This window comes from Antechinus flavipes, chromosome 5, assembly GCF_016432865.1.
Source record: "Antechinus flavipes isolate AdamAnt ecotype Samford, QLD, Australia chromosome 5, AdamAnt_v2, whole genome shotgun sequence".
In the NCBI taxonomy this organism is placed as follows: Eukaryota; Metazoa; Chordata; class Mammalia; order Dasyuromorphia; family Dasyuridae; genus Antechinus; species Antechinus flavipes.
Genome location: NC_067402.1, coordinates 204,516,250 through 204,540,058, shown reverse-complemented (window position 1 = coordinate 204,540,058; position 23,809 = coordinate 204,516,250). Strand labels below are relative to the sequence as shown.

The window sequence follows — 23,809 nt, the reverse complement described above, 5'->3', positions numbered from 1 at the left end:
AAATACATTTTCCTTCAAGCAGTTCCTGGAAAGAGACGAATGGGGGTGGGAGGGAATGAGTTCTTTTTTTTTTCTAGCCCTCCCTTCTTCCATACCGGAAGGCTGGGGTTGGAGGGATGCTCATTCCACACCATCTAACTCGGAGAAACCTCACGCCTCATGTTCATTTCTAAACAATCCCGATCCTATATGTTGGTGAGTTCTTTCCGGAGCTTTTTTTTTTTTTTTTTTTTTTTGACTTGAACATACTTAAGAGCTCGGGTGACATTGACAAGCCTGGCCCCAAGTCAAGAAAGCTCTGCGCCGACTCGTGACTGTTCCCGGGGAAACCACCCCAGCCTCAGACACCTGGGGCCCAATGAACCTGCAGTGCCCAGGGCGCGTGCATGGGACGCCTTTTGGCACCAGGGGGCGCCGAAGCGTGCCTAGCCCTTCGGACGGACCGGGCAGCCCTGCCCCTCCACTTTAAGGGGGAAAGGGAGTCAGGTGCGGGGCGGGGTGGGGCGGGGTGGGGAGTTTGGTCCCTCTAGCCGGCTCTGGTCCCCGCGGCGCAGGCGCAGTGTCCGACTCCTCCGACTGCTCCCCCAGCGCAGTGCGCCGAGCTGGTCCAGAAGCGGAGCGGCGTCGGCCGGGGGCAGTTGCGGCCCTGGGTTTCTCCGGTAGTCACTGCGCTCCAGCGGGTGGACTCGTTGTGGGGGTAGTGTCTCCGCGGGGGTTTTCGGTCAGGTGAGTGTTAGCTTCAGTTTGAGGGGACAGGTGGGGAGGAGAGGGGGAGGGAGCGGGGAGCGCGAGCCGCAGCACCGCCCCCTCCGCCCGCCAGCGCCTCCGCCCCTCGGGGCGCAGCCGCCGCTGTCGCGGCTGCGGTGTGGAGGCGCCCGTGGAGGGGTCGGCGCGCGCAGCCCGACCCCGGACCCCGGGGGCCTTCCCGGGGCACCCGGCCACCGAGCCTCGGCACCGAGCGTCGCCGCTTCCCCCGGGAATCCGCGGTGCCGGGCGGGCTCAAGCAGCGCCTCCCGCGGGCCCCCGGCCTCGCTCAGCAGGCGGCGGCAGTTACTAATTAACCCCCCGCCAGCCTGGGGACGCCCAATATGAAGTTCGAGGGCGTCTCCGAGAGACGTGCACGGGCAGAGTGCGCCCGGAAAAAGGGGGGGAGTCTGACCCTGACTAGAAACTTGGGGTGTCCGACCAGGGGCATGGCAACGAGCACTCATTTAGACCCTGCCGCGTGCCTGGCTCGGTGTTCGGCGCTTTACAAACATCGCACCGCTGCCCGGGTGGAAGCCGAGGTTTGGGAGAGCACCTGGCTCCCCGGGGTGCGGAAGGACCGAAGCAGAAGAAAGCTCCGTGTATGCTGATTCTGTCCGATCGGCGGGGTAGAGGAAGACCTGTGGTTTCCCTGGAATGGAGAAGGCCTGTTGGGACCCCACCCCACCCCCACCCCGACTATAGCTGTGAGTTATCCGAAACCGAAGTCCTGGAGTTGCCTGAGGGCGCGGGTCGGCTTTAGCGACTTGTCCGGAGTCACGTCGCTGTCTCCGAGGGTTTGGTTGGGAGTCCTCCCGCCTACAAGACTGGCCCCTGCTTCTCTGTCTGCACACTCGATGCAAAGGGCATCCTGGCACTGGAGTCGGAAGACTTGGGTTCCAATGCTGCTTCTGACAATTACTACCTATCCGATCGACTCAATCTCTGGGCTTCACTGTCCTGTATTGTAAAATGGAAAAAATAGGTTGAATGTAGTCTTTCTTGGGCCCTTTCAGTTTTAGAACTATGATCCCATGTAGGTGGATAGAGACTGCACCTGTGTGGATAGAGACTGCACCTGTTTTCATAGGGATAGAAAACACTAATAATACTTATGTCTCTTATAGCCACAGAGAATCGATTAGCTTATAGAGTGTTTGTGACTACTCACATGTAGAGGCAAGACTTGAACTGGCTAGTTTGTCCGGTAGACTTAAATTGGTCATTACGTCAGAAATGAGACTTGAATTCAGGTTTTTACTGACTTTTAAAATTGTGAATCCTTTATTAATATGAACCTCTTTCTGAGTTTTAATTTTTTCTTTGGGTTTTGAGCAAACATAGCTATAAACTTTGCATGAAGAATAAAAGCTATAAACGTAAGTATACAGAGAGAATAATATATATATATATTTATACTTAAATATATATATACACACATATACACACAACACCAGTATTATAGATTTGAGTCTATGAAGATTTCACCTTTGAAAATAAAAAGCTCAAAAGAAAATTCCCTTCCGTTAAAACATGAAATTTTTTTTGAAAATAAACAAGCTCTTTATCCCACCACTAACGCAGTCTAGTCTGTTATTGTTCACTTTTGTGAGTAAAAGCTTATTAGCATATGTCCATAAAAAATAATTTTAGTTGGTTCTCCATATTTCTTGTAAAGAATTTCAATTTATCAGAGTCTGGGAACTTAATATTTGTGATTTCTTTTTGAGAGTTGCAGTTATTGACAAGTTGAAATCACTAAAGTAAAAGGAAAAGTGACTCCCCTGAGGTTTCAATGAATCAGATTCCTGACACTAATAGGAAAATAAAACTTTTAACTTTAGGAAACTTTTCTGAGTTGGAGAAGATGGAAACATGGGAAAATCATGAACATAAACTTTACACTGACATTTCACCCCTTATGTGACTTTGTCCTACTGATTTTAAATGTGAAGTGTGGTATATGAAGGTTAATCAGGATCTTTCAGACCCTGAGAAGAGGGGGCAGTATTATTAATTTGGAGGAAATTTAGTAGTTGATCTTTACATCTAGACTGTCTTTATTGATTGAATCTTTTTCTGATTGTCACTTCTATGCAAAATGGTTACATAATTTTTAGAGAGATAATGGAATATTCCAAACTCTTGGGTGACCAAATGCTTGTTTTCTGAAGGAATACTTTAGTTTTTCCTTTTTATTTTATTACTTTTTTTAATTTTATAGTTTTGATTAAAGTTTAAATTTAAATTTTGGGGGTTTTGATGATGATTTCTTTACAAATTTGAGGTGAAAATAGCCTGGGTTTGGAGATCAAGCATAGTAAACAATTGATGCTGTTAAATATTATACCAGTTTCATAAGGTCTTGTATAGTAACATTAGATATTTATTGTACTGTGCATGTCAATACTGTATCTCAGAACTATGGTTTAGTAATGTGGGATGATGATAAAAGTCTCATAGAATTTATATTAATCATTGTAACAGTTATACACTATTCAGTATTTGAATTCCTCTATAAGGGAAAAAACCTCCTTTTTGTTCTTTTTTTGGTTATGCTACCCAAAAAATAGATATTGAGGTGGCTCTTTTTGAAGAAACACTTTCTGATATGTATCCATATGTGGGTTTTATTACCTGTTTTATCATATAATAGTTAATATTTTAAGGGAAAAGAAGTCCAGCAACTTTTCTATGTAATTAGTAAATATTTCCCATTGTAATGCCAAATCACTCTTTACATTTTATTAGAATAAACTTAATTTGAACAATATTTGAGATAACCCTGCTTTTTAGAAAAACAGTGGATTTCTTATTAGATCAAATAATAATTTGTATATCAGTGGCCTAAATTTTTATGCTTCCTTTATTTTATTTATGAATCACTATTGATAAATGTGGTTTCAGTGCTGAATAGATCAGAGGTTTATAGGATTTAAAGCTAGAAGAGACTTTGGAGAGGGTTTAGTTAAAATCCTTTATTATATAGTAGAAGAAAAATGAGTTCTGGAGAGACAGAGGGTAGATTGATGATGCTTAGGGTCTTGGCAGGTAGTTAAAGAAAAGGAGCTGGAATTCAAACTAGGTCCTTTAAGGATAAACCCTGTTTTCTCTATACATCTGGACCTGTTCTTCCTTTTTCTACATCCTCACACACTTTTTAAAATGGCAAAAGGAGTATACCTTTGGTCTGTCCTTTTTATTCTTTGTGATTCTTATTCATGTTTTGGTGTAAATGCTCCATAGAAGAGCTATGCATTATGGTAGAGATAATTTGTCTTTTAAAAAAACATACAACAGTATCAACATTGTGCTAGGAGTGTCCATATTCTTTTATTGTCGGTACATAAGGAATTCACCTTCTATTCCAGTCAAATAATTAACAGATATCACTGTGCTGTGTGCTGGGGGGAGGAGGAAAGGGGGAATGAAATTGTCCCTGCTGCTCAAAGAGCTTACATTATATTGGGGAAGACAGTTTACACATACAATTATGTACAACTTTCACATAAAATGAATTTTGTAAAGAAATTTTTGTTCTTTCATTATTTTTTTGGCCAGTTCTTTCTCCTGTCATCCTTAAATAGACACATTTATTAAGTGGTTTCTGTTTCTTAGACTCTTAGACTCATAAAAACATATGCAAACCAAGTAGTCCCTGCCTGAATGAGTTTGATTGTAATATGGGAAGAAGATATATAAAGATGAACCGAACCTGGGGATGGGGAAGATGATGTTCTGAAGGTATGGTTCTTGGATAAATTAGATTAGCTTTTACCTATCAGAGCCAGCCCCAAGATTTTGGTTGGGAAGTAATTAGGTATATATTTTCTTCTTTTACCTCTCATGTCTTTACATGGCGCTTTATGTCATCTACAATTTAAGTATTTTGAGATCCTTAATTTCATGATTGGTAACCATATTATATTACTAGGAGAATATTAATGTTAAATGACTGTAAATCAAAAATTCTTTACCCAAAGTGCTGGCTAGATTTCAGAGAATCAGTGAATTTGTATGGGAAAAAATTGAATCTACTTCAATATAATTGATTTCCTTTATAATCCTATGTATTTTACACATTTAAAAATATTATTTTGAGGAATCCAAAATGCTTCACCAAACTTCTAAAATAGTCTATGATGCAAAAAAGTTAACATGTTTGTTTTTAATTCATGTCAGGCTTCTGTCCTGGAAGTCATTATGAATTCCTCACTCTCACCCCTCTCCCCCATATCTAAATTATTGCCAAGTATGCCAGATTCACCTTTTCACCATCTATTATCTGTCACTCTTCTCTCTTTCACTCTAGTATATGACCTTATCCCCTCTGACTTGTACTATCACTAAAGCCTGCTGGTGAGTTTCTTCCCCACTTTGATCCATTTTCCATTCAGCTACCAAAATGATTTTCCTAAAGCACAGGTCTGATCCCGATACCCCTCTACAACTATTAACTTCAATTGACTCCCTTTTGTTTTCAGCATCAAATACAAAATACTCCTTTGGCCTTCAAAGCCTTTTGTAAACCACCTCCTTCCCACCCTTCTAAGTCTTCTTACCTTTTACTTGCTGAAGTATACTCTTCAGTTCTGTGATATAGACCTCCTAGCTGTTCTGGAAACAAGCCACTCCATCTCTGACTCCAAATATTTTCTCTTTCTGCCCCTCAGGTCTGTAACGTTTCCCCTCCTCTGCTCTGTTTGCTGACCTCTCTGGTTTCTAAAATCCCTGTTAAGGGAAAGTCTTTCCTAACTTCTCTAAAATTCAGTCTTTCCTCTTTGAATTATTTCCCACTTATCCTGTATGCAGCTTACTTTGTATATGTTTGTTTATATGTTATCACTTCTGTTAAATTGTGACCTCCTTCAGAGTAGGCACTACCTTGCCTCATTTTCTATCCCTGATATTTAGCACAATGCTTAACATGGAGTAGCTACTTAATAAAAATTTGTTGATTAGTGTCTTAGGAAAAAATAAACTAAGAAATAGTGTGCTAAAATTACACATGCTGATGGATTTTCCCTCTAAACAACATATTTATATAGTGTTTCAAGGCTTACATACTATTTTCTTTACAATTAGCTTGTGAGATAGGCCATGAATGTATTAATAATTCCATTTTATAAATGACAAACTGAGATACAGGTTAAATGACTTGCCCAGGGTTACAGAGCTCTTGTCAATAGTAACTCTTAAATCTAGGTCTCTGACTATTTTTAAATAGCTTTTTATTATGTGTCTTACTTCATTGTTCCTACCTTCAATATATACTGAAATTATGAGTATGCTAGAAAGCATTCAAAAACTTACAAATTGTCAAAGTACAAATTAAATTTAGATCACTTAATTTTGCTCCATTTTAGAGAAGTAAAATTCTAGGGAAAAGAATATGTTATTATTAATCACATAAGCAGATTATTTCTTCCCTTTTCTATACTCCCAAACAAAATATTCATAAATACATGCTTTCATTTATTAGCCCTGCATTTTTTTTCTAGCATTCTGTTTATATATCCTTAGTAAGCATCTGAAAAGAAATTCTTTGCTTACAATGTGCAACTATATCTTGAATTATGGAAGAATTTCCACTTAGAAGAGCTTACTACTTTTATTTATTAAAATATTCCCTGAAGGATAGTGGTATAAATATATAAATAATCAATTTTCATAGGAATATTGAAGAAGGATTAAATGAATTATAGAAAATTACTTAATTGCTATGTTAAGGTTAAAATTTAGTTTATAGGTAGCCTTTTTTTTTTTTTAATTTGCTGCTTTGAGATGAACACTAAAAAAAAAAAATTCATGTTATATAACTTTTGTACATTTGTAAATATAGTTGTATTTTAAGGAGATGAAAGATTGGCTGTTGCCTATGAATGATAAAGGTACATATCTGGCTAAAGGTTCTGATGAACATTTAGAATTGCATTGGTTCTGACTTATTTCTAGGAAAGCAGATCATTTTATTCAACGTTTATTAAGTACTTTAAGACACTGCACTAGAAAATAATTCTGTCCTCAAGGAGTTTATATTCCATTGGATTTAGAGGGGTCCAGATGGTTTGTTGTTTGCAAGATCTGATTATTTATTCTGTCTCAGGATGAGAATTAAGAGCTATGTAGTGATTGACTCAGAACATTGATTCCCCTTAATAACAGAATCTGGAATCAAAAAACCTTACTATAACCGCCAATTCTGCCATTTATTAGATTGCTATTTGGCTTTGGAAAAAATCTGACTCCAGTCAATTTCCTAATCTCTAAAATAGGGAGCATACATTGGTAGCGTGAGAATAAATTGAATAATATATATGAAATTTCTTTGTAAAGCATAAGTTCTGTGCAGGGACTACCCAAGTGTAGAGTGAGAGAAGTGATTCACATTTTATTTCAGTTTAACAAGATATTTTGTGCTCTGATGGCTTTATTAGGTGAGAGAGAGAGACTCTGAGTTTTAGATTTAGTCAAATTTGTAAACGAAGTGTGAACATTCTCCTGACACTACCTTTGAATCATTCAATCACAAATATAAAATGGGTGCAAGGAATGAAGTGCTTCAAGCCTAAGGATAAAATGTAGGGGGAATGGCTGAAAATATTGTACAGACTTCTGGGACTATATCAGAGAAGAAGATAACACATCAGATATAGCAACTGCCATGAGAGTTAAACTTTGGGAATACTATGAAGGGTTAGACTCTTGCACTTTTAATCAGAAGTCATAGGGAGTGAGGAGTGATTCCAGAGGTAGTATTCAATTTCCTGTCCCCTTTTTGACCAGGTCATCAAGAGACTGGATCAGTCAAAAATAAGGCATCTAACAGGATGAGACAGGACAAACTAGATCTATCCTCAGGTAAAGCAGATTCAGAGTCTGACTTCTTGCCTGAGCCTTGGGGCTCAGCAGAGAAGTACATAGATAGCTCAGGAAAACTTCATGGAGATTCCAGGAAGAGAAAAAAAGAACTTCAATCCGACCAGTGGCTGTGAGGAACTCTTTTAATCATATGTAGTCTCTGAACTTGAGCCCACCCTCCTCAGGGCTATTTTTGAGTATGTGAAAGAGTATGTCAGGCATGTGGGGCAGAATTTTTGGTATAAATTATTGTTCTAACTTTGCCACCTAGCTACTTCTAGCTGTTATTTTCAGTTTTATAAATTGAAGCATAGTAGAAACAGTGAAATTCAGCATAGAAATATGTTTTAGAATACAGGTGCTCATTTCCTCCCTGACTTCTCAGGGAGATAAGAACCCCAAAAAGGAGGTGATCACATACCCTCTCCTGTCTTCCCCCCCTCCCCATTACACCCCCCCCCCCAACTTCTCAGGAAGAGAGGTGAAAGCACTAAAAAGGAGATGATCACATCCTCCCTGACTTCTCAGGAAGAGAGATGAAAAACACCAAAGGGAAGTGGGGAGTCAAGCCAGATATTGTTAGTGGGTTTCCTCTGGGCTGAAGGGTCTTACTAGAAACAGATATGCACAAACCCATCAGCATGGGCGATATTACACAAGCACATAGTATTAGTGATGACTCCCCACAACCAGTGCAGGCTCAATGTGGTGTAACAAACATGAATTGTACATGCAAGTAGTGGTATAACACAATATGAATCAACATGGTGTTGTAAAAGATTTCCAGAAGTCCTAGAAGGAGGGTATGTAAATAACAATCACACATACACCTCCTTCAGTAGCCAAGAGATACTCCAAAACCAATCTATTGTCCATTGCTTCGTGTTTCAGGGAATCCAATGACCCCTGCAAGTTTTTGAAGTCCAGCAACAGTCTTTTTATGTGTTAGGAAATCCAATGATTCCTGCAGATTTTGAAGACCTGAAACAGTCTCATGTCTCAGGGAATCCAATGATTCCTGAGGGTTTTCAAGTCCTACAACAGTCTCATTAACAATTTTTGATGTCCATGAGTCAGACGCTATAACTGCCATGCTCATTCAGTAGTGGGCACAGACAGTGATGGAACCACCCAATATTTCTTGGGTCTTCTCCTTCATTTCAAGGGTCTGCTCCATCTCTCCAATGGACAAGGTAAATATGGCTCATTGGCACCCATCTGATTCCTTCTCCATCTGTAGAGATACAAGCAAACCCTCTCCCCCGAGCAGTTAGCCTATCTGTCCCTTCCATTCACCACTTTCTGGATTTCTCCACATCACCTGGTGATTATCTAAAGATAGCAGAGCTGCTTGCACTGGACAGTGCCCTTCCGATGAGTTATAAAACCTGTCTGCTGGAGCCAGTGCATCTTTTCAAAAATCAAGAAGTTAATTGTATAAAGAGCTAAATTTAGAAGTTCTCTAGGGTTACACCCCCTTTCTTTTGTTTTTGGAGGAGCATCTTGATGTCTATGTTTCTCCTCTTTACTATTGCTTGTCCTTGAAAATTAAAGAGTATGCCAATGGTGTGTAAAATATTATACTGTGCCCAAAAGTGTGCAAAATGTTGAGAAGTACATGCAGGCCCATTATCTTTTTATTGCTTGTAGCATACTCATAATTGCAAATGTTTGTATGCGGAATTCAGTGACCACTCGGGCTGCCTCTTTTGCTGCTGGTATTGCAAAAGTGAATCCTGAAAAGGTGTCTACTACAATATGGATAAAAGACATAAAATCAAAAGATTTATAATGGTCACATCCATTTGCCAGATTTCATTGGGTCTCAAACCACGAGGGTTCTTCCCTGGAGGCAGTGTAGGAGCATGGAAAGGAAGCCAAGCTGTACAGGCTTTTACTATGCTCCTAGTTTCTTTTGTATTCCATATTGTAAACCTAAAGCTCAAGCAGCCTGATGATATTTAAAATGAGATTCTTGGGCTTCTTGAAATAAAGGAGTATTGGCCAGCATAGTTAGAAGGCTATCTGCCTTTGAATTACCATCAAAAATAGGACTTGGAAGTCCACTATGAGAGTGGACAAGCATGATATAAATTTTACCTGGATGCTTTTTCACTTGCTCCTGAAGTTCCTTAAAGAGCTGATATATATTAGAGGCTACAAATTTTATTTGGGCTGTGCCAATTCTTTGTACCACACCTACTGAATAGGCGGAATCAGATACTATATTTATATCTCCTGGATAATAAGTAAGAGTTAGAATGATTGCATACAATTCATTCTTCTGCATAGACTGGAAAGGAGTTCTGACTACTCTTTTTATAGTTAAATCACAAATATTATGTTTGGATACATCTGTAGAGATAGTTGGTCTTTTAAGAGGAACTTTAGAAACCTTTTCTTCAAGAATCCATTGCCAATTATGTAATAGTTGGGTTATCTTAATGGAGACCCATGTGTAAAATTTGGAGCTGTGGCCAATAAAATTTGCCACTTTGGGATGGTTTCACAGCATACATTAATTTGTGCATTGGAATAAAAGGTGTATATCTTGTCAGATGTTATCCCAGATAATTATACCACTCGCTTAATGGCCTTTAATAAAATTCTAGCCACAAGCACTGGGAAAGGAGTAAGGCTTTGTTCTGGTTGAGCTGGAAGGTTCACTCACTCTATCACACTGTCTCCTTGATGAAGGACTGCTGTGGGTACCTCTTTTGTAACAAAAACTGATATTTCCAAGGGTTTTTGAGTGACTCTGTCAATCACATTGAATACAGCCAGTTCAACTTCTCTCCAAGCCTCTTGACCTTCTTTTGTAAGCTGGTGTGGTGAGTTTAAAGCATTGTCTCTCCTTAAAATGTCATATAATGGTTGTAACTGATAGGTAGTCAAGCCTAACACTGGACACATCCATTGGATATCTCCTATCAATTTCTGAAAGTCATTTAAGATGTTTAGCTTCTCTGTTCTTAAGGAAAGTTTTTATACTGTAAGCACCTTAGGATATACTTCCTATCCTAAATATTGAAAAGGAGCATGTCTTTGATTTTTTTTCCTGGAGCTGTATGGAATTTATAGTTCCTTAGTGTTTCTATGGTCTTTTGTAGACATGGTTCTAACATTTGTTCCTCAGGTGCACATCCCAATATATCATCCATGTAATGTAATAACATTACTTTTGGAAATACTTTTCTTACTGGAGTAAGAGCAGCAGCAACATACATTTGACATATAGTAGGGCTATTTTTCATTCCCTGTGGCAAAACTGTCCATATCTTTTATAAGGCTCCGCTAAATTAACATTAAGCACTGAAAAGGCAAATCTTTTCATATCCTCCTTATCTAAAGGGATAGAATAGAAACAGTCCTTAATGTCTATAACCCAAAGAGCTCATTCTCTAGGCAATTGAGTAGGAGATGGAAGTCCAGGCTGAAGAGTTCCCTTAGTTCCCATCTGTTCATTTTTCTTAAATCAGTTAACATCCTCCATTTTCCATATTTCTTTCTTACAACAAACACTGGGGAATTCCAAGGACTTAGAGAAAGTTGCAAGTTTCCTTGGTCAAGTTGTTTGTACTGTATCTAATAAGGCCTGAATTTTATCACTAGCTAAGGGCCACTGTTCTGTCCACACTGTTGTATCAATTTTCCATTGGATAGGAACAGGTGAAAGTATTGGCAGGCCTTCAACAGCAGCCCTGCCTAAAAAAACCGAAGTACTCATTTGTAATCCTAATTGTTGTAAGTCTCTTCCCCACAGATTAATGGGGATTTTTTTCACCTATAAAAGGAGTTAAAAACTCCTGTTTTGCCTTCAAATGTCCTTCTCAAAGGGGCAGCACTAACTTCAGCTGCTATTGATCCTCCTACGCCAGACATGTAGGTATCTGCCTTAATCTTTAGCCAGTGACTGGGCCAGTTGGTACCTCTGATGACTGTATGATCTGCACCTGTAGACACAGGTCCTTCTAATGGTAGGCCATTTATATAGATAGTGAGCATAGGCGGTTTGCTGTAGCTGCTACAGTCTAGAATATTCCTGGATTCTGTTGCTTGGAGTCAGAATCTGGGCAACTATTAGCAGATTGCCTATTAGGAGTCTGTATCAGTAAACCTGATGCTACTACCTTTCCTGGTTGGTAAGTCACACATTATCTACCTGTATTAGTGACTGGGATATTAGCTACACATTCCCCTGTTTTCCACATCAGTGTATGGATGGACATTATTTTGTAAGTATTCTCAGGAGGTGAAATAGTCAAGCCAACTATGCCTGGAGGCAAAGGATCCATAGGGTGGAGAGGAAAAGATTTCACTTCTCCAGGGGATATCTCAGTATTCCCAGCTGCACACAACTCTATTCTCCCCAATTGTAATCCCTTTCTCCCATCAGATTGCTTCTTGGCTGATTAGTTATGTCTGAGTACTGAACTTCTAAAGACTCTCTGGGTATAGCATCAGCTGCCATCATGCCCCAAGTATTTTTTATTTTGGGCCCTGGGGCTGGGCTCCTCATCCTGTTTCCCTGAATCAGTCTACATTCTGATGCCCAATGGAAGCCTCTGTTGCATTTTGGACATGGGGTATTGGATCTTATTCTTCCACCCTGTTTTCTCACTGTCTCTATGCCAACATTGAGCTTTCAGATGGCCTACTTTACCACATTGAAAGCATTGACGAGTCTCTCTGGAAGTCCCTTGCCAAAAGGGACCCTGTCTTCTCATGTTTGGGTCTTGGAAAGTCTGCATCATAGCCTGGGTATAAATGGTATTTATGCCCACTGTGGCACAGTGTCTTATAATCTCCTCTGAAGGAGCATTCTTAAGTAGTCCTAGTATGATTCTTTTACAAACCTCATTAGCATTTTCTTTAGCAAGTTGCCTTATCATAATTTCTGTTGCTGCAGTTTCACCAGTAGTTCATATGATAGCTGTCTGCAGATGTCCCACAAGATCAGCAAAGGGTTCATTTGGCTGTTATTCTATTTTCGTGAAGGCCTCTCCTCTGTCCTGTTTACCTGAGATAAATCCTATGCTTTGATAGCAGCAGAAGCAATTTGCTTATATGCTGCTATGGGGTAATTAATCTGTACTGAAATGTCTGTATAAGAACCTACACCTGTAGTTGGTCGTAGGTGATTGGAATATTAACTCCACTTTGACTGTTTTGTTGAGCTTGTATCCTACAGAATTCACAATATTCAGAAAGCCACAAGTTTTGTCCAGGTTCTAAGCATGTCCTTGCTATAGATTTCCAGTCACTAGGGGTTAAGACTTCATAAGCCAAATTCTGTAATAACATCTTAACGTAAGATGGTGTAGCCCCATAAAGAGTGCAAGCCTTTTTCAGGTCTTTGAGGATTTCTAGATCAAAAGGAGTGTATCTTCTACTTTCTTGACCTGAAGAGTTAAGCTGTTCAGTCACAGGATACATTTCTATTCTCAAATCAGCTATATTCTGCCCTTCCTCTTTGGCTTTAAGTAGTGCCTTTTGTAATGAGGCCATAGGAGGAGGTGATTGATGGGGGGGAGGTACTGGTGATATCACTGCCCCTCCTACTCCTCCTCCTCCTTCCTCCACCCAGACAGGTGAAGTTGATTGGGGAGGGTCAAGAGCCTGCTTGGATGTAGGAGGAGTTGAAGCTGGACTGTGAGAGTGAGAATCACCACACCCTTCAAGTTCACTTAATTCCTTATGCCCTCTGGTGATATTTCCATTAATCTCTCTCTTCCACTTTTTTTTCCTCACACTTCCTTATGTGGCTATTCTTAAAACTTTTCTTTTTTGTATAACTTGCAGGATTCTTTTAAGGCCAATTGTATTAAGATATATATATATATAATGTATCCTTAAAAATTGAATCAGGACCTTTATCATTATAACATTCACATAGATGATTTCCTGCTACTTTCCAATTATCTGCCTCTATTTCTTCTTCCTTGAAGAACCAAGGGGACGGGCATTCTAATGTATCCAAGAGTCCACCAATCTGCTCCCAAGTTACAATCAAACCTTGCCTCTTCATTAGTCTGAGTATGCTTCCTGTAGATCTCCCTCGGGGTAGGGAAAAATCTTTTTCTAATATCTGCCCCCTTTCAGCTAGAAAATGAGAATTACTAGGTTAGCTCTTAACAAAGTAAGTTCCCTGTTTGTCTGTTAAAATACTCACCCTATTTCCTGGTCACAGGGACTTGTTCAGTGAAATTAGGGTCCTTGGTTCATGTTGGGCACCAAATGTGGAGTATGAGCTAGTTCCTTGGAGGACCTCGGGATCAGCCAAAGTCAGGATAAATTAAAGTCCGTGGTCTTTAGGGAGAGAAGTGAAGAAGACAGACAAACTGCCATAAGGCTCACCAGTGATGTATCTTGGATTCTTAAGTCCAAAGTCTTCAACCTCTCTCCTCCTCCTGCAGCAAAAATGACTCTGGCCTGTCTCACCCCACCCTCTAATCCTTGCCTGCGATTATTTTAACACCAAACATTGAGCCAGCATCAACTATGAGAAGAGCATTTATCCAAACATATGCTAATAGAGTCATTGTCTCATATTGAATAGGTAATTAGCCTTAAGTGCTCAATTGTATGATTCAAATACACCTATTCAAAGTTTCAGCCCTCTAAAGAAATATAAGTTAATGTTCTAATAAAAATGTTTTTTATTCCAAAATGAAGATGGAACCTGCTAAAAGGACTCATAGGATGATAACTTAAAAGACAAACAAGGTAAATTAATTGCATTTTGATCTATAAAGAAAAAATATTGATATTGGAGGTATATTTTGGGGGTCCCTCTTTGTCAAATGTAGGCACACCAGAAGTGCCATGGGAAAGAGCAAACAATAGTGTCCACTTACATAGCATATGCGGTTTAATAGAGATAAGAATTGACCTACAATTTCACTTGTGTAAGAGACTCTGGCTATGGAGGTTCCCCCTGAAACCTCTGAAAGTTAGTTTTACAGAGTGACTTGGTGGTAGCTTGTATTCTGAAAGGAATGCTTCAGATGGAAATCCTCTTTGGTCTTTCAGGTACATTGATGAAATGGATGGTGATGTGTGGTAAAAGTGCATAGATTTAGAATGTTGAACTACTTGACAGCACCTAAGACTTTGTTGAGGATTTTTTTTTTCCCCTGTTCTCCATTATCTGTGACTGCAGAGAAGAATATGAGGACCACAGCTTCTACACATTTCCACCTGGCTTGGAAAGGGAGGGGTGAGGAGAAGGTGGACTGTTCTTTAGGGCTCTTGAGCTTAGTAGATTGGGTTTACTAAGGAGGTAGTGGAGGTTTGACTTTCCTAGTATCTGTCTACCCTTGCCTAATTTTCTTGATACTTTTTCTATGTCTTCAGTAACACTCTACTCTGCTGATTCTCTAGTCTGATAGTTCATGTTTCTTACCTCTTGTTACTTCCTAAGTGTGGAAGTTCTCTGTGCTGTCACCTTTGGTGATCTTGATGGATTCCCTAGATTCTTTTTTCACCAGTGTGCATATAATTTTCATATATTGTCTATTTCCTTAAACTGTCCTAAACTCCTGCTTTTTTTTCTGAAAGTTTGCTCAGCATTTCTACTTGATTTTCCCATGAGTACCTTAAACTTAACAGGTCTAAAACTGAACTCATCATCTCATAACTTACCTATCCTCTTTTGAAACATTTTTATTATGAAAATAACAAAGTATGTAAAAAAGACAGAAAAAAAGTTTGGTTATGACCCACAAATCTTATTTGTTTTTCATAATATATTTAAATGCTGATACCTATGGCTCTTTCTGTACTTCATATTGCATGCTTCTGTAAACTAAAAAAATATTTCGTTAATGTTCTTTTTTTTACATCCCCCACCAACTTCATGTAATTGAAACAGCTCTTATTTGTATTCCTAGGTCTCTTGACATCTACCCTTTTCCTTCTTAAAGCATAATTTTATCTCATTACATTTATATGCCATAATTTTTAAGCAATTCTCCAATTGTTAGGTACTGACTTTGCTGTAAAAAATATGTACATTGGAGAAAGAAATGCAAATCAGTCCATAGGCACAGTATGATGCATGAATTCATGAAGAGTTGGACATGACTAAACAACCAAACAACAACAGCAAATATGCAATTTGATGAATTATTGGGTATGTTTCCAAATTGCTTTCAAGTTGGATCTCTTCATAACTTAACCAGCAGTGCACTAGTATGCCTGAGTTTCCATAGCCTCTCCAATGATTATTTTCCTTTTTTATCCTCTTTGCTATTATGCTGGGTATGAGGTAGATCCTCAGATTGTTTTAATATATATATCTTATTAGTAATTTGGACCAATTTTTCATGTAGCTGTTGATAACTTGGTATCTCTTCTGAAAACTATTCATTTCTTTGGAAAATCTATATATTGGAGAATGACTCTTATTTTAATTCTTAAAACTAATTTTTTATATATATATATATCTTGGATATCAATCCTTTAGAGAAATTTGCTGCAGGGATTTTATTCCCAGTCAACTTTCTGGGAAGGAATAATCAAATTTTAACTGGATTGATTTTGTTCATACAAAAGTATTTCAGTTATCTATAATCAGAATTACCTATTTTAATTTTCTTTTATTGTCTTGGTTAAATAAGCTTTTTAAGAGTAGGGATTGTTCTAGGGTTAGTATTTGTAGTTAGCCCCAGTGCTCAGGTCGGTACTTGGCCACTAGTTCCAAATTGCTCTCCAGAATAGTTGGATGCATTCACAATTCCACCAACAATGTATCATTGTCCCATTAATGTATCAGTTTTCCCATATCCCCTCCAACATTCAGCATTATCCTAGCCAATCTGAGAGGTGTGAAGTGGTATCTCAGAGTTGTCTTAATTTGCATTTCCCTGATTAATAATGATTTGGAGCATCTTTTCAGGTGACTAGAAATAGTTTCTATTTCTTCATCCGAAAATTGTCTGTTCATATCCTTTGACTATTTATCAATTGGAGAATGGCTTGATTTCTTATAGAGTCAGTTCTCTATATATTTTGGAAATGAGGCTTTTATCAGAACCTTTGACGGTAAAAATGTTTTCCCAGTTTATTGCTTCCCTTCTAATCTTGTCTGCATTAGTTTTGTTTGTATAAAAGCTTTTTTATTTGATATAATCAAAATTTTCTATTTTGTGATCAATAAGATCTCTAGTTCTTCTTTGGTCACAAATTCAGCAAAGATAATTTTGTAGTAAACTTTTGGAACAAAAACTAACAACACAAATAGTGAGTGGGAAAATATACTAAAAAACTGAGAGTTTTAGCTGAACAAAACTTAACTGATTCAATAATATAGTACCTTCATTATATCCCAATTACAAATTCTGGCTAACTAACGTGCTGTAGTTAAATACAGTTTCAAAATAAATCATTGGATTCTTTTACATAACATTTTAAGGAAGGTGAGAAAACCATGGAGTTTTTATTTTGTTTCCCTTTCCAGGGAAGAAAAAAGCAGTTCTGGACTGGATTTAATAAAAGAAATTCATTATCTGAAGGGTCATGGGAATGGTTTGATGGAACTCCAGTAAGTCTTTCCTAAAAGGATCAATTAGGACACTAATTTGAAACAGGTGGTACTCAATCCTCCTGATAAATAAGTAAATGTTAAAGTATAATTATATATTGGACAGCCATAGCGTAATGTATTAGTTGGCATTAGGAGAAATCAGGGAGTCTTGTCCATAATTTATTCTAGTAGGTCCTTCCGCAGTCTTTGGAGCCATCCTCTGAAAGTCTTAAGGAGTATCAGAACTTTTAGTGAATGATAAAACCATATCTCCTATTAAGGGTCCTATAGGTGTGCTCTAGCAAGGCTTGAAAAATAGAGCTATGTATTGTCCATGATAGCCATTTTCAGTTGTTTGAAGGGCTGCCTTTTAAAAGACTTGTTCTAATTGACTACAGATGTTTGAGCAGTGGATAGAAGATGCAGAGAAGCTAACATGGGCTAGATTAGGAAAGTCTTCCTAATGTGAAATGAACTGTCTCAGGAGGCAGAGAATTCCTCTTCACCTGAGATGATCAGATGAAAGCTGCTTGAGGAAAATGTTTGAGTGAAATCTCAATAAAAATTGTGAATTGTAGCTTTTGAGATTCCTTCTTTTCTTTCCCTTCATGCAATTAGCACACAGTATGAGAAACTCTTCCCTCTTTGTTCATAGCTCCATAACTTCCCCCTGAAACAATCCTTTTACATGGTTATGTACATTTTCTCTAACTCCCTGTTCTAGAGCTTTGCTTATTTTGAGAAAATAAATGGGACAAATATGGTATTGTGGAAAGTACATTAGAGTAGAAGTTAGTAGACTGAAGTGGACATAGTTTTTCCTTACACTTCCTTTTAACTCCATTTATAAAACTTGTAAAATGAGAGGATTGGATTGTTATAGGAGCCATTGCAACTCTAATATCCTGTGGTGCTCTAATAAAATACATCTGATACTAAAGCTTGTGATGACGTGCTAGCAGAAGGGACCTTGGGAGCTTTGTCCTCCTTGTTTTTTCAGTGAGGAAACAAACACCCAGGAGATAAAATGGCATGTCTGAGGTCACAGAGAGGTCACGTTCTGGCGAGGTGGGGGAAGGAGGGGAGGGGGGTCCTAGTCCCAGGGTTTGTGATTGCTGAGTTGTTGAATGCTCATGTCACAGGCTCATGTTATAATTATTAAGAACTAAGAAAATGATGGTGGGATTTCATGGTAAACAAGAATTTATTGTTTGTGGAATGAAAATTAAAAAAAACACATTGATCGAGCTTCTCTGTTTTTAGTTTTTGCAAATTTTGTGACTTTTCATATTAGGGATACATAAGACTATTTAAAAATGAAACCAGGTACACAAAATAAGAGTGTCATATATACAAGGATTAAGGGTGGTTTTTCTACACTTTGTATTTTGGACTGCTATAAATTATTTAAAAATACTACATTTAATCCAAAATGAATTAATGGACTAATCTGTTTTTCATTGTTGAAAAAAAGTTTTTTTTAATAGTTATTATTATTAAATTTGATTTTTTTTTTTTTTTTTTTTTTTTTGAGATGCTGGAATGATTTACTCGGAAAATTCTCCTGTCTGCCCTTTTCTGATTTTGGCTCCTCTTTTTCTGCTGCTAAATGTTTACTGCATCTATAGGCTTATATGAGGAATGTTTGATTTACCTAAATGTAAAAGAGACATTGTTCTACCACATCCCTTAGAAGCAGCAATCTTAAATTTGTGGAATAGTTGTACCATATTTTTTTTATTTTGGATCTTTTTATGAAAAAGTTGGATATACTCTTTAGTTCTCAGGAAGTTTTTAAAAATTTGATTTTGGGAATGTTTTTATTTTCAGATGGAGAAACAGTTGCACGATTGTTTCATTGACGTGGCCAAGTTCATATATAATAGCACAGCAAGAAATAGTATTCTACCTTTTATCTTTGTATTTACTTCATTAACTTACTTGTAATTTCTTTAATGGAATATGTATTGCCATTTCTTTCAGGTTATTGCTTCAAAAAAACAAAAAAACTTGCCTTTTTTTCATTCTTTGTACTTAAATATTAATACATTATGTTTGATCTTTATAATTTTATCCAAGTAGAAATGTGTGTATTTATCTTAATCTAACTCCCTGGTTCTTTTTTTTTTTCAGGGTGTTATATAATGAGGTGTTTACTATGGCTAATGACCCCTTGGAAGGTTTCCATGAAGTAAACCTAGCTTCCCCTACTTCACCAGATCTTCTTAGTGTATGTGAGCCAGCTACTCAGGAACAAACTACCTCACCAAGTGTTATCTACCGGCCATATCCTCTCTGTGCAACACCTGTTCAGCCTAACACATTAAATGTTTCTGACCTTCCTACACAACCTGTTTATTCATCTCCCAGACATTTAAATTGTGGAGAAATATCAGGCATTAGGTAGGTAAATAAAAATACACTTGTATTTGAACTTTTATAAAATGTGAGGACAATCTTGAGATATTTTAGATTTGCATTATCTAAAGCAAACTTAAAATAGAAAATCCAGCCACATATTGACTCAGAAAATCACAAATTACATCTGTGTTATACTGTGTTGTTTTTTTTTTAATATACTTAAACATTTCCCATTATATTTTAATCTGGTTTTGCAGCAAATTTTATAATATGTGAGTTTGAAATTGCTAACATAAGAATAGAGAATTATTTATGTAATTTACATAAGTTATACGCAAATATATTAACCAAATTCTAGTATTATTGTATTTTATATGCTTAAAATAAGAGGACGTTATTTTTGTGTATTAAATTGTAATTTTTCCTTTATAGCATCCATATTGCAGATTTAGTACCTTGTTCTGCCTCTGGAGTTACAGCTGGTGTAACTAAACTGTCATCCAGAAAGGATAGCAACAGTGCTGAGAGAGAATTTTTACAGGATGCCACAATAACAGAGATTTCTGATGGCAATGATGACTTTTTTGGATTGAGTACTGACAGTCTGTCTCGTTTACGGAGTCCATCTGTTCTAGAAGTAAGGGAAAAGGGTTATGAAAGATTAAAAGAAGAACTTGCAAAAGCTCAGAGGGTAAGAAAAAAAATCTATCCTTTTTTCTTAAGATACAACATTCTCAGTTATTCATATTGATGAGTGGGGGACGATGTGGTAGATCTTTCACAAAAAGAAGTCTTATATTTATCCATTATTGTACTTTGTGGGCAATGTTTGGGAAGACCTTAAACTAGCTTGGGCTGTCACACCTAGATGTTACAGAAAGATTACTCGCACTTGATTGATTAAGTAAATATTTATGTGGTTTGATCTTAATTGGTAAGAGGAATTCTGTAGGAATTGTTTAGTCTTAATTTCTTAGATTAGGACTGAAAGTCCAAACTTCTGAAGTCTGTTCCTGACTTTGCTTCTAATGAATTCTATGATCTAAGAAAAGAAGTCACTGAAGCTCTCTGAGCCTTGGGCTGCTCTAAAGCTGTCGATTATGGATAGGTTTCAGAACCTTTGTCAGAAAAAAAAGGTCTCATGTTAAATCATAGGTCCTTTATCTCAAGTTAATCCATCATTTAGGTCCATCTACCCACTTCATTTGGGCATGATATAATGATGAGATTATTAATCAAATATTGAATCCTAGTATATCTAATAAAATGTAATATTACCTTGTCCATAGAATTTGTAATCTTTATCAATAGTTTTATATAAATTGATTTCTTAAATACAGGGATGAAGGAAACATTTTTTTTAAAAACAGAGGATCATACATATCTTCCTGGAGTTGAAAGGTACTTTAGAAGTCATCTAATCCAACCTATTATTTAATTGACAAATAAAAACATGCCTAGTCTATATCCTGTTTTTTGACTTAAGCATACCAATTTTTAATAATAACATTTATGTTAATACTTGTTAAAGTTTTGCTTCACATATTTGAGTCTCACAACAATGTTGTAAGAATTATTATTCTCAAATAAAATTTAAGAAAAAAAATTATCCCAATTTGCAAACAAGAAAATTGAATCTATAAGGTTAACTGTCTTGCCTCTGATCACATAATCAAAGTGTCAAGTAGGATTTGAATCTTGGTCTTCCTGCCTCCATGCCAGGGCTGTCCACAGTGTTCTTGGGTTTTCCTTCAACCTTTCATTCTCTTAATGAATTTTCTTGGGACACATTCACATTTCTCAGTGTTCTTCCTAAAAGGTGACTCAGTCCAGAGCACATGATTCCAGAGCAGAATTCAATAGCACTTTTATATTCCTGATTCTGCATATTTTTTTTTTTATATGGGAAGAGATCATCTTAACTTTTTTTGGCATATTGTACAAAGTTGTGGATTACTACTGAGTTTGTACTCTACTAAATTTCCCAGGTCTTTTTCACATGAACTGTTGTCTCTTAGTAATTCTTTTATCTTTTTCTTGTGTGGTTGATTTTTAAAAATTCAACAGTAGCAAAATTAGTTTACATTTGTTCTAATTACAATTCATCTCTTTAGATCTCGCCCATCATTATAAGGTATCAAAATGTTTCCTACTTTTATCATCTAAACTGATAATTAGCCCCCATCCTCACCTTTGTATCATCTTGATTGCAGTCAAGTTGTTAACTCTTTCCAACTTGACATGAATCCATTTATTAATTGCCAGATTTTTTATCTGTTATGATAATAAGTTATGATTCCAATTAACTGTAATATGAGCTAGCCCAATGTCTTTTATCTTGTCTACAAAGGTATTATTAGAGTACTTGTCAAGTGCTTTGTTGAGTTACAGGTATACTATCCACATTCTTTTTCTATCCATGTTAAGAAAAAGAAAAAAAGATTTGTTTAATATACCCTGCTAATGATAAATCTATGGTCAACTCTCTGTTTTTATTCTATCTTCCTGAACTGTATATTGTTCTTTTTGATCTAGAAAGTGGAGAAAAAAACCTGGAAATATGTTTAAAAGAATTGTACATATTTAACATATCAGATAGCTTGCTGTCTAGGGAGGAAGGGAGAAAAATTTGGAACACTAATTTTTTTATTATTTTATTATTAAGCTTTTTATTTTTCAAAATATATGCATGGACAATTCTTCAACATTAGATCTTGCAAAAATCTTCTGTTCCAAATTTTCCCCTCCTTCCTCCTATCCCCTTCCTTAGATGGCAAATAGTCCAATACATGTTAAACATGGTAGAAATATATGTTAAATCCAATATATGCACATATTTTTATACAGTTATCAAGTTGCAGAAGAAAAATCTAATCAAACCAATTTTAAAAAAAGGAGAAGCAAACTAAAATGCAAGCAAACAACAACAAAAAGAGTGAAAATGCTATGTTGTGAACCACACTCAGTTCCCATAGTCCTCTATTTCGGTATAGATGGCTCTCTTCTTCACAAGACCATTGGAACTGGTCTGAAGCATTGTTGAAGAGAGCCACGTCCATCAGAATTAATCATTGCGTAATCTTCTTGTTGCCATATACAATGATCTCGTGATTCTGCTCATTTCACCCAGCAATAGTTCATGTAAGTCTCTCAGGCCTCTCTGAAATCATTCTGCTGATCATTTCTTATAGAACAATAATATTCCATAGCATTCATGTACCATAATTTATTCAGCCATTCTCCAACTGATGGGCATCCACTCAGTTTCCAGTTTTTTGCCATTATGAAAAGGGTTGCTACAAACATTTTTGCACATGTAGGTCCCTTTCCCTCCTTTAAGATATCTTTGAGATATAAGCCCAGTAGTAATACTGCTGGGTCAAAGGGTATTCACAGTTTGATAACTTTTTGAGTATAGTTCCAAATTGTTCTCCAGAATGGTTGGAATCCATTCACAATTCCACCAATAATGTATTAGTGTTCCAGTCTTCCCACATCACCTCCAACATTTGTCATTATCTTTTCCTGTCATTTTAGACAATCTGAGAGGTATGGAACACAAGATTTTACAAAAATGAATATTGGAAACAAAAAAAGTTGAATCACGTTCTTTCTCTGCAATATGTTATCATTATCTGATCTACCAAAGCTACTGCTTTGTTCTGTTCTTCTGTTTTTGTTTTTGTTTTCCTGCTTTTCCCCTCCTCCCTCATAATGTTTCTAATATCTCAACTCTTTGGAGTTTTAATGGTCTCAGATATATCAGAATATAATCCATCCTCACATTGTACTCATAGGAACACATTGTTCTTGGTGTTCATTGTCAGTTATCTGTACGCCTGTCTTTCATTCTTGTACATTAAACTATTTTATACACAATCTTAACTAGTTTGTTAATTTTTCAAGACTTTCTACTCTGAAAACATCACCCAAGCTCTTTTTTGCTCTGGGTCATTGATCCTTCAATAACAACTGAGTACTGCATAAGCAAAAATAAAATAATGCATGTTATCTTACTTCCCCCCTTCTAATAGGGAAATAAATTCATATTATTATATTACAGCATTGAGAACAAGAACGATAAACTTTTATCCAACCAATAATACAAAATTGAGGTATATATTTTTTAATGACCAGTTAAGGTAGAAATAAATATCAGGTATTCATTGAAGTACTTGCTGTGTGTTGGGAGGTTGACAAAAGTAAGTAAAGGACGCTATTTTTGTCCTGCTATAATATAATTCTTTAGTAGGACGAAGGGAAAGAAAGAACAGAAAAGAGAAGGAAGAAAAAAAAGGGAAATGCAGAATGAAAGGA

The 23,809-nt window shown here is 37.1% G+C and overlaps 1 protein-coding gene across 3 annotated transcripts in view; it reads left to right on the top strand.

Moving 5' to 3' along the window:
• The first annotated feature begins 485 nt into the window (after positions 1-485).
• Positions 486-23,809, top strand: part of RAB3IP (RAB3A interacting protein) — a 51,848-nt gene continuing 28,524 nt past the window's right edge. The window contains exons 1-3 of one of the 3 annotated variants that reach the window (XM_052001464.1): positions 486-726; positions 19,265-19,534; positions 19,925-20,183. In XM_052001464.1, coding sequence (XP_051857424.1) covers positions 19,290-19,534; positions 19,925-20,183 — 504 coding nt within the window. In that variant the 5' untranslated portion in view covers positions 486-726; positions 19,265-19,289. Of the gene's footprint in view, positions 727-965; positions 1,452-19,264; positions 19,535-19,924; positions 20,184-23,809 lie in introns of those variants that run through there. The other 2 variants (XR_007954345.1, XM_052001463.1) reach the window with 2 other exon arrangements.